The sequence below is a fragment of the Drosophila sulfurigaster genome, chromosome 2R (genome assembly GCF_023558435.1).
Source record: "Drosophila sulfurigaster albostrigata strain 15112-1811.04 chromosome 2R, ASM2355843v2, whole genome shotgun sequence".
Taxonomy (NCBI): domain Eukaryota; kingdom Metazoa; phylum Arthropoda; class Insecta; order Diptera; family Drosophilidae; genus Drosophila; species Drosophila sulfurigaster.
This window is the reverse complement of record NC_084882.1, coordinates 22,337,295-22,348,995: the sequence shown is the minus strand read 5'-3', so window position 1 is coordinate 22,348,995 and position 11,701 is coordinate 22,337,295. Positions and strand designations below refer to the sequence as shown.

The following is an 11,701-nucleotide window of genomic DNA, read 5'->3' as shown; positions in this document are numbered from 1 at the left end:
TTTAAAACGTTTCTCTAGTTACCTTTAGTGTCTCACAAATATCCTGAGCAATCTTCTCCTTGCTGCAGAGCACAGCATGGCAGCGCAGCTCGTGCTTCAGCTTTCTGCCCTCGTGTCTGTAGATCCAGCAAAAGACACGCGGATAATTCTTGGGTGCACAGCAATAGGTGATGCGATTGGCCCAGTACTCGGTGAGTCCATGTTGTCTGGTGGTTGCCTTCAGTCCAGAGGCACAGACCTTTACACGCATGATGACATCCGGCTTGGAATGCTGTGTGTAATTGCGCCACAGCGTATTGAGCTGCTTCTCCACGCAGCCCTCGCCTGCTAAAGAAACGGGAAGAAATGAGTATTAGTTAAAAGTTTCTCGGTTGTAATGCCTCTTTGCTACTCACCCTTGGCCCAACCGGTTAGCACATTGCCCAAATACGACACCTTATACTCCGGATCTGGTGTGCTAATGTCGACGCTGTGTGTCCGCTTCCACCAGAGCTTGCCGAGACCGCGGGTCAGTGTGCGCATCGCCTTGGTACTCAGCTGATCCTCGCTGCGTCCCACATGCTCCTGCCGACTGCCATACTGGAGATCCCGCGAGTCTGTCGTCAGCGTCATCACATTGGTGACTTGCACGGTGTCATCGCTGCCGGCAATGTCGCCATCCTCCTTGGCCATGCGCTTGAAACGCTCCAGATACGGACCAGCTCCACGCTGGCGACCGCTGAACGTATGAAACTTGCCGCTCGCCTCGTTCGCCAGACGCTTCTGCTCCTGGCGCTCGAACTTCCTAGCATTGTAAGTGTTCCCCAGCAGCCGGGCAATGCTGCTGCTCTTCACGAACTTATGCTGCCTGGGCGGTGTTCCAATTGGCACTGGAGGCGTCGGTGGCAGCAGCAAGCTTCCTGTGGTTGCCGTGGTTGGAGGAGCTGCCTCCGACTCTGTGGTTTGCGATTTGTTGGTTGATTTCTTGCTGCCGAAATGGAAGAGTGTGCGTCGCTCCTTTGACTTCTTCAAAGTGTTGCTGTTGTTGTTGTTGCTGTTGGTGACATTTGGTTCATTGTTTGGTGTGACTGTTGCTGTGGTGTTTGTGGTTGTTGCTTTGGCGCTGATAATCGCTCCGCTGGCGCTGCTTAAATCATCGTAGTCGTTGTTATTGTTGTGCGTGGTCGTCAACACGAAGTCGACTTCATCGTGACCCTCCATCGAATCCCTCGGACTTGTCACCGCACTGCTGTTGTTATTATTGTTGGTTGCCATCTCGCTTTTATTGTTTTTTGTTAGTGTAGCTATTATTGTTGCAGTTGTCGCTTAATAGCTTTTAGATTGTGACATGTTACAGAGCTGTAAATAAAATAAATAGGAAATCAATTAATACAAGACATTCGATTGAAGAGATTGCTGAGAAGTGGAAGATTTACAACTAAATTGTAATTTTATGGCCTAATAATTCAACAAGATTTGTCGATGGATTGATTGATTAATAATATCAATTGATTTATTTAAGTGTGTAAGGCAATAATATACATACATATGTATTTATGTATATATCCAATTTTAAAGCTACCTCAAAGAATGCTTTTTGTCCTGTAACTTCATTTAGATTTAAATTAACACATTTGAAAATGTACTATTAAATTTGTATATATTTAGGAAATCTTTACCTACTTTATCAACAAGTGATTCTTAACTAATTTATAATATTTAAAGCAAACTTTCGCTTGTAAACTTTTTGCAGATTACTAATTAATCGCAAATAATGATTAGCCTCAATCTTTTTTTATCTTTGCAATTTCATTTACTTTTTTTATTTAGCAAATTAACTATTTTGCAATAAATCTATTTATGGATAGTAATAATTATTCACACCAATAATACTTTCAATTTTGTAATAGTTTCAACATAAAATTAACTTTTAACTGAACTTTATTTGCAAGTCATAAAAAGTATAATCATGTATTGTTTGTCCGTAAAAATCACCCTTAGGCTTCCGCTAGTTTTTCCAACCAGCCGCAATCGCAAAAAAATAAAGTTCGTATACCTTACTCGATGGGAGTAATGGCCAGACTTCACGTCAACTCGTTGTAATTTCACTTGGTAAGTCGTAATATGTCTACAAGTGACGCAAATTAAGTAAGAGACGTCGCATAATTAGCACCTCAGGCACCTGTAAAATAATTGTGGATGTCTATTCAGCATCTCCCTCTCCACCCGGCGCCTAACTTTTCCGCCTCCTCCATGCAATTGTTGTTGTCTTTGGAACAGGTTGTCATGTAATAGTTGTTTTATGAAGCCACAATATGCAGATATTTACAAGACACATTGTTTGCTTTACTAAAAATCCCACCCAAAAGTGTGTTTCTTTTTCCATTTCGCGTATTTTGACAAATAATTGCAGTGGAAAAGCATTTAGAGGCGAACATATCAAAGCCATTAGCTACCAGTATTAAATGTCTAATTATAGAGATTTTATTGCGGTTTTAGTTAGTTGGCAGTAAATGTTTAATATTTAATTTTTAATTGATGCGAGAGTCTAGCAATTATTGCTCAAATTAAACGGGTTTATTTTTACAATATGTTTTCCCACGAATGTTCAGCAATTAAATTAAAGAACAATCAGAATTTGCTTCTAATTCTCTGAAATGATTTTCTACTAAGCACTTCTGCACGTTTTGCCGATACGATGACAAAGTAAGCAACAAGTTGACTACTACATTTTATGATCTTATCATGTGACCGAAATAAATCCCCCAACACTCGAGTTTTGTGCAAAGCTGGCGTGGTCATCATCTGGCCGATCGCGTGGCTAATCAAAAACGTAACTGCCTTTTTGTTATCTAATCTGCAACATTATCTAATTGTTTCGCTCTAGCACTGATTTTTCAGACAAATTTATAAACTACTTAATGCAATTCATATGCACGATGATAAAGGACAATAATTTTTGATACGCTTAAGTTTGCCGTCAACTTGTCTCTGGTGAAGGTGAAGAGAAGACATGTGGCAACCAAATGCAATTGACCTTGACGAAGTCGTTGGAATTTTATGATATTTGCTCAAAGGTTTTTTTGCTGCTGCTTTCACTTTTGCCATGAAACCATGAATATCATCTTTGGCCAGACTGTCAACCGAGAGCGGGCGTCTAACTCATTCATGGATGCGACTGCGAGCAATGCTCAGTAGTAGTTATTAGTTACCGAATACGAACTCGAACCCGAACCCCTGTTGAGACCTTAGTCGAACCCTCGGGCCATTGACATCGCTGGATAGTTTTCACTCTGCAGAAAATGATGGCAAAAGGGGAAGGCAAAGAAAGCGCGCCGAATGGGTATGAAACAAGGTAAACAAAAGTAAGTAATTGTTTTGCCTGAGACGCCCTAAGACGAAACACGGCAACATCAACATTTATGCCTGTTTTTTTTTTTAGTATTTTGGCTTTGTTGTGGTCTCACCGGCTATTTCCTTTTAGACCGTAATTGCAAGTCTTTAGTATATTTATTATTATTTTTTGTGCGTGCCAGCGACGCGCTTAGCGAATGAGATATGCAAAAGGTGTCACGAGGAAGTGTTGCTATTTTATTTTATTTTCATTTTATTTTTATTTTTGTTCAGGTTCAGGTGTGCACATATCAGGAAGTCAATGAGTAACAGGAATTGACAGCAAAGGGAATTTCGACCTTCAGTCAGGGAACAGAACAACAACAGAGAGATAGAGACAGAGAGGAGAAGGCGAGTAAACAAGCTTTTAGCCCAGTTTAAAATTCAACAGCAGGTATTTATATTATGGTCAATAAATTTGTGGCTCAAACAATAGAGACTGACTGTCTCTCACTGTGTCTGGCTCAAAAGAACAGCTGCCGCCGTCGCTACACAACAGATTTTTGTTGGCTTGACGTAGACAAAGACAAAAGTGATTGATCATCGTATCATATAATTTGCGAGCGTTTGAATTTATCTATTTGACTTGTGAGTCTAGATGAGACAATGGGACAGCTTTAGCAGTTCATCAACTAACTAACCACAGAAGAACCAACCAAAAAAAAAGAGCTTCGAAAATATGTTGAGTCATTTATCAAAATGTATTTTTAAGCAATTTTAACAGCTAAATTTGCCTGCGCCAAGTGCTTCCCAGGCAGCTCAAACAGAAACCAAAACAACCACAGCATCAGCAACAGCAGCAGCAGCAACAGAGAGGAATAACAACTTGTAGATACATATTTATGTTAAGTCAAGTTCCAGAGCTAAACACTTGAGACATGGCATTCTCAATTGGCAACAAGCCTTTGCAATTTATTATTTTGCTCAAAAGACTTCGGAGATCTCTCAGGTGCTCAGGTGCAACCAACGGACTGTGAGCTGTGCTGCTGAGAAACTGTGTCAACGGCAAAGCAAAATTGAAAAGTTGATTTACAATAAAAAAATAAGCATTTTGTTTACTTTGCTTAGGCCAAATTGAACTTAGCCAAAGCACCGCGTGTGGCTGCAACACGCCACAGCAATGGGTCTCCGTTGTTGTAAGTAAAGAATTACAAACTGCGACACAGCACGTCGAGAGAACTCAGACTCAGGCTTAGTCTCAATCTCCGACTTCAACTGAGAGACTGAAAGACAGAGACAGCGTCAAGAATGTCTCCCAAATGAATTTAAAAATAAAAATAAAATATATAAATAAGTAAATAAATTAAAGACAGTTTCGCAATTCGATTTTTGCTTTTGGGCATGTGTGTCACACGATTCAAACACGAATACAAAATGCGAATACTCGCACCGCCGTACGAATATCGAGTTAAGGCAAGGCGACTGGAAATCAAAAAATGGAAAGGAAGTTTGCCAGTTTTGTACGTGCGAACGCATCGGAATGCATTTAATTGAATGATTGAATAAACACTCTCTCAAGCATACAATTCAATGTTTAGATTACATTCAATACGGCCAGCCAATCCCGTCGAGATACAATTGAAGATGAGACACAATGCAAAGGTGCGAGTAATGACTGCGCATTTCGGGATGGGCTGAGACTTTGTCTATACAAATGTCAATATTCATTAAAAATTCAGTATTTATTTGGATATTGTTGTTATAAGACTGAATATACGATTACTTAACGAAAAAAAGTACCTAAGCGATTCTCAATGATTTTGCTACTTATTTTTAGAAAAGTTTATGGCGATGTTTTGCACATTACTAATCTCTTTATGATACAGCGGCAGCTTATCTCATTTTGAGCATTCAGCACAGTTCTGTCTGGAGATAACTTCTGTTGGCTTCCAGACTTATCTCAGTTGCACAATTCGCACGAACACTTCCAAGACTCAGGTGAGTTAACAGGTAATTAATACCGCAAATTCCAGGCAGCCATAAAAAACAACAAGAAAATTAAAGCCACAAAAAGGTTTTTTATTGACAGGAGTTTTAAGCTCGCCACGCAATGGATATAATCGTAATAAAAGTGCGCATTAACTACAGCAAATTCGCAGCAAGTGGTATAATTATACCCTACAGACATTATTGGTAAACAAAGGGTATCTGCATTAGATGTGAGAACAGTCATTCTTCAAGAATCTTAACATAGAAAAGTTAATTATTTTGGCTTACAGGGTATTTTTTAGTCGTGTGCACTCTGCTTGTAATGTTTTCACACACTCTGTACAACTTTATTAAACGCCTGACGCCCAGAATCAGTTCGTGAAACACTCAAAAGAACGCTGCGAAACTGCGAACAGACAGACAGACGGACGGACAGACAAACTTACAGACTCATACGTGTTCACGTACTTATTTGCCTGAGTGTAAACAGATTAATGTTTACCTTTTGATGGGGTCTAAAGGGGTCAGTCGAGCGGGCGCCATCGTATCGGTGTCGGAGTCGTAGTCGGCTTCAGAAAGCCAGAGTTGGTGTCGGCGTTGGCTTTAATGGGGGCCCGAGACATGAGCCGACATCGAGTTCAGTTTGTCTTCATGTTTTTACTTAATTGAGGCAACCGCAGCAGGTTTCTGTTCATATTATTATTATGTTATTTTGTTTTGTTTTTTATTTTTATTTATTTTTTACTTTGTACTTTTTGATGTCTGCGTAATTTTGTTGCTTATTAAATTGTTCGTATTTTGATTTCTTGTTTCTTTTTTTTTTTGTTTTTGTGTCTGAGTAAAAACCTTTTTTCTTTTGATTTTTTGAAATTGAAATTGGTTTTTGAAAGTGAATGCCTTGACATGAATTAAGCCTGGCTAAAGTTGTTGTTGTTATTTGCATTAACATATATATAGTATATTTTCGCATATTTCCATATGATATTATTTGAACTGGAAGTCGCCGCTTTTATGGCATTTCAATTGGCCAAAAACTTCATTAAAATGCTGAACAGCAGACATCGTAAAACCATATAGAATTTGTTATATCCTGTATTTCACAGACAACTTCTGAATACTCTGTGATATGTTTATTTAGGGGAAATAGTATCTCATTGAATAGCGTAATTTATAGGGTATTATTTATTCAGGTGAGTAACAAAAATAAATACTGAAAACAAGCTCCAATAATCGCAAAAAAATATATAAATATTTATACATTCAAATTGTAATTGAATTTCTGCGGCAACAGGAAGACGACAAAACAAACAAATAAACACACAATATCTATAAATAAACAATTAAATAAAAAATACCTCTAGATAAATGTAATTGTTGATGCCAACGGCAAATAGGGAGAAAGTTGAGGCCAAAAAGTGTTTGCCTTTTGGCTAATTATTTGACATTTTCAGCAATCGCTGTCTCTTTCTCTCTGTCCATCTCCCTGTCTTTTCAGTTGTCTCTTATCTTGTCACTGTCGCTTTTTTATCGCGCTCAAAAAAGATTCGCATATAAATTTAGGACTGTCTTATTGTACAAATCATTTCTCAACTACAACAATGGAGCACTTGCAAAGCCCCGGGTTTCTCCAGCTCAACAAGAAAACACAAAACAGAAAAAAAAACAAGAAATTAAAAACAGTGGAAAAAAATAGCATGACAAATAGTTTGTCATCGGCCTGAAAGGGTTCGTCGCGAATCGTTCGAGAAAAATTTATTAGCAAAACAGCAAAAAAATATGCGACAAAGGGGGTTAATTGAGCAATAAACAAAATGCAAAACACAGATGTCGCGACGTTGTTGCATTTGCACTACAACAACAACAACAACAAAGACGACGACGAAGACGGCAATAACAAAAGAATTTGTTGCTGCAATAATAACTGCAGCTTAAAAAAAAATATTTTTTAAAAAAACTAGCACCTCTCGAATTTAAATTCATATTGATATTAGCTTCTCTCTCTCAGTTTATCATCCTATTCTACAATATACATATATGTATTTAACATTCATCTCAACTCATTAGTTCTTGGTGAAATTAAATCAATAACAAAACTTGTTTATTATTAGGTGTATAAAGTGTATATGAAGTTTTACAAATATTTGCATTTTCGAGTTAAAATTATTGTATGTTCATATACATATAGGATTATATTTTATAATTTTTGAATTTAATATTACAATATTATTTTATCAATAAATAAAAGTATCTACATATTAATTAGAAACAATTATCTACAATCTTTATCACCATCAACCTGTCACTATTCAATTAAGAAATTATTGTACTCGTAATATAGTTTTTTATTTAATTTGTTCTTATTAATATTAAATCAATAGCAAACGGGTTTATTGTTATGTACATATATATGTACATACATATATTCAGTTTTTGCATATTCCCTGGGTAAAAAATCATTCTATGTTCATTTTGGCATGAATTTTATAATATTAGACAAATAAAAGACGTATTTTTTTTGTTGCCAAGTTGGAAAAAGTAAATAAACTCGCTAAGAGACTCGTTAAGCATTCAATTGACCAACTATACGTAACCTGGCCTGCACATGGACACGTCTATTTCTATTTTGGTATTCAAATCATGTGCCTGTCTAACGATATAGAGGCCATAAATAAAAAGTCCAAGATCGAGCAAGACAAAGTCAACAACGACGGCAAAAAACGACTTTAAGCTGGAGTCTAAGGCCATTGTTGTTTTTATTTTGCAGTATTTAAAGCTAGTGTTTAATTATTTAGTGCATAAATGTTAATTGAATGTTCGAAAAAATAAAATTTGCAAAAGAAATACTATAAATATCGGGTTAATCAAACGTCGCCGAAATGTTAATCAAATTATATCAAATCACATATAATAAACAAAATGAAACTAAGCCGGATGAAGTATATTGTAAAATATAACAGATAATAATTACAATTATAACACATGGGCTGAAAAGTCCGGGCCTGACAAAGAAAACTTGCTTTTTGGATCAAAATTGGCGTTACTCATCAACTTAATCTTTATCAAGAGCATCGCAATCATTCCAGAGCCGCTATAACATTTCAATATAAATTTTTAGAACGATTTATTTTTGCCTCAAAATAGGCTTAAATTTCAGTGATAATCTCTTCAATCGTGCGAAATTTTTATCGGCGAGCATTTTTCCAGGACTGCTGACCTCCAGAAGTCGCTGGGAGCCTAATCTGGCAAATTAGTGGATGTGGGAGCAATTGAAGTTAAATTCAAGTAGTTTTGTCACTGTCATTGAATACACATTCTTGTTGTTGGTAGTGAGCAAACGCGGCAGCCATTTTGGTTATAGTCAAATGCTCATGTCATGTTTTTGATATCTTTACGATGTTAGCTAAATGTCGAATTCAAAACGATTTTGTGCATTTTTGATATTTTCTGGTGTTCCCATTTGGACGTCCACTGGGTTCTATCAAAGTCAGCAAACTAACGTTTAATTGTTGTTTCTGATAGAGAGGAGTCCCCATAACACTTTTATAATAAGCTTTGCTTGAACGGAATTGCATTTAATCCATTGTTGCGAAAATAGAAAAGTAGTGTCACTTTTGGCTCAATAACTTACAAACTAATGAATAGAATATCATGAAATTTTAGCAGCTGTCTTCTGAAGGATTGTATTAACTGAAAAAAGGTGACTGCAATAAAACTAGCACAATCTATGTGTAAGGCCCGACTTTTCAGCCCACGTGTTACTTTAACCACTGCTTAGCTCATTCATATACAATGTGAATGGAGGTTTTGTAATTGATATTCTCTTGTTAATTCATGGATGGCACGCAATTTAATTAATTAACAAATATTATTCTGATGGAAATGATAGTCGAGGTGCAACAAACATCGATAAGTGTCATGAATTCCTCATGCCTTTCACATATTTATTTCGATGGTGGCGAAAGAATCGTCGAGACTGAGGAGTGGCTAGTTATTGTGTCAGAGACATTGATGATATCATTAGTGGGTGTTTAACTTAAGGGTTGTCATCATTATTATTTATAGATATTAACATTTCTAATTAATTATAATTCAATTTGTTGTAAATGTAAATTCCATGCCAGACAAATTTTAATCAACATAGGAATGTATAAATTAAATACGAGTTTATTAAATCAATCAACTTTTAGTCAAACGTTTTGCATTTTCTTATATTCGCTATCATGGTTATTATCACTTGAATCTAATTACATATATTTGTATTGCTGATCTAAATTCTTGTGTTTCATATGAGAAAAGTACTCAAACTCGAAGCAAATTTGCAAGTATTAATCAATATGTAAATGAATAAATCAAATGGTAATTGCAATTTCAATTCGAGCACGAGAGTTTCGAGTTCATGAATACAATGCGTGCTAAAATCTAGTTGAAAGCAAACATTATTATTTAATGCGATCGTGTTTGCTTTATACTCGAATTCGAATTCGGTATGTTGTCAGGCAATTAACGCGCATTTGCTGAAATTCGTGTGAAAATTTTCCACTGATTCGTCGCTACTGGAGTAGTTATCGGAATCGAAATTGCTATCGTTATTGATATCGGTTAAGGTATTGCTTGCAGGACAGATAGAGAGAGAGAGACAGACAGTCGGGATGGCTGGCAAAGATCAAGAGTCAAATTCTTGGCCAAGATAAACAGGCTATATGCTGCTTAGTCATAGCTGCAGCAAATTGGCCAACTCACAAGCACTCACATATGCGAGAGAGGTGAATCGAGTGAAGCTGGAAGCAGCCAAGCAGTCAGCCATTAAGCATTACGAGCCATGCTTGCAACATGCAGACAACAACGAGAAGACAAACAACAACAACAACAACAGCAGCAAATCTGCAGCAGTTCCAGCTGTGTTGATATCGCCATGTCAGTCCAGCTAGCAGGCCCATTAGCCAAGGTTGTTGCCGACTTGCCGCAGTGTGGCGGCAACGGCAGCGGCAGCGGCTACTTGCAGCAATCTCCTGATATTTAGAATCGAGCGAGCGAGCCAGCCAGCGAGCAGCCTTAATGCCCTCTTATGGATTGCGCAGACGTCGAGCCGAAAAAATTGGCAAATATGTTGCCAACAAAATCGCATACACATGTATACCAAGCGCCTAGACAACAACAAACACTAATACAACAGCGACGCCAAGTAACTAAATTGCCCCAGCCCAGCCCGGTTGTATTTTCCTTTATGGTTTGTTGGCTGCTGTTGTTGTTGTTGCTGTTGTTGTTTGTGTACTTGTTACGTGAGAAAATTTTTTGAAAACTTTTGAATTTTGTTTTTAGCTACTCGTATCTACAGTTTGTGCGAGGCAGCAGCTGCCAAAAATGTGAAACTGCTAACCGTTTTTTGTTTTTGTTTTGTTGTTTCTTTTTTGTTGCAATTTTATGGCTTTGTTGGTCAACACACAATTCGACTACTGCTGTTTTGCGGTCTGTTCTCTGGCAAATGCATTCACCTGGCTACACAAACACACACACTCACAAAGTCCAACCACAGTGCGACCATGTGGCCAGACTAGGTGAAAACCTTGATGTGGCAGCACTGGCGAAGGGTGCTCTTGATTATTTGGAGCATTCACTCTATGGGAAGTGAGAGTAGCCCTGACTTCCATCTAGAGTTACTTTTTATGCTTCCGATTAGTCGCAGTGTAATTTGTACAATTCTAAATAACTTAAATATTTCCTTAGAGAATGCTGGACAATTAAATCAAACAATCAAATGACTGTTAAGGGCATTCATAGAAATTAAAATTAATGATAATTATTATGGTCGAAAGTCATATGATGTTTTTAAAAGTGATTTATCATTTTTTTCGTGTTAATTATTAAATTATAATTACACGAGCTACTAATTCAATTCACTAGTTATTTATAACTCTCGCAGCATTTGTTATAGTTTTTTGTTCGATTTAAAATATGCTTTGTAAATATTTAAGTTGACTTGTTTTTCCCCCGATTTGTATGCCGCTCACAGAGACGCCTCTAAAGTTTTTGCATTGTAATTGTTGTTTGGCGAACGGGAGCAGCAATCGATTGAGGCAGCCGCAGTCCATTGAATTTCAATTAGCGCACAAATTGCTTACGAATTCCAAATGCAATTCCAATTTCAATAACGTAAAAATGTATATGTGTACAATAATAAAATAAATAAAAAAAATAAGCTGAAAAGTCTCAATGCAAACAGAGTGCATGAAATTAATTCGAAGGAAAAGTTGCCAAATAATATTTAAAAGTATTTATAGTTATTAATATTTTGCAATAATTGTTTTTGACTTTACTTTTTCTCATTTAGCAGATTGAAACGTGCGATTCGCATCTAGGCAATTCATAAATTTGTTTATTAGCTGGCTCTAAACATTTAAGC

The 11,701-nt window shown here is 36.9% G+C and overlaps 1 protein-coding gene and 1 long non-coding RNA gene across 4 annotated transcripts in view; one reads left to right on the top strand and one right to left on the bottom strand.

Annotated features, from left to right (window-relative positions):
• Positions 1-11,701, bottom strand: part of LOC133839512 (uncharacterized) — a 36,354-nt gene that overhangs the window by 2,413 nt on the left and 22,240 nt on the right. For 2 of the 3 annotated variants that reach the window (XM_062271107.1, XM_062271105.1), the window contains 2 exons: positions 396-1,338; positions 23-327 (listed from right to left, as the gene is read on the bottom strand). In XM_062271107.1, coding sequence (XP_062127091.1) covers positions 23-327; positions 396-1,254 — 1,164 coding nt within the window. In that variant the 5' untranslated portion in view covers positions 1,255-1,338. The remainder of the gene's footprint in view (positions 1-22; positions 328-395; positions 1,339-11,701) is intronic. The other variant, XM_062271108.1, reaches the window with a different exon arrangement.
• On the top strand, positions 1,855-4,503 carry LOC133838572 (uncharacterized). Its single transcript, XR_009893958.1, has 3 exons — positions 1,855-3,344; positions 3,607-3,766; positions 3,971-4,503. It is a non-coding gene; the product is annotated as an uncharacterized LOC133838572 (long non-coding RNA).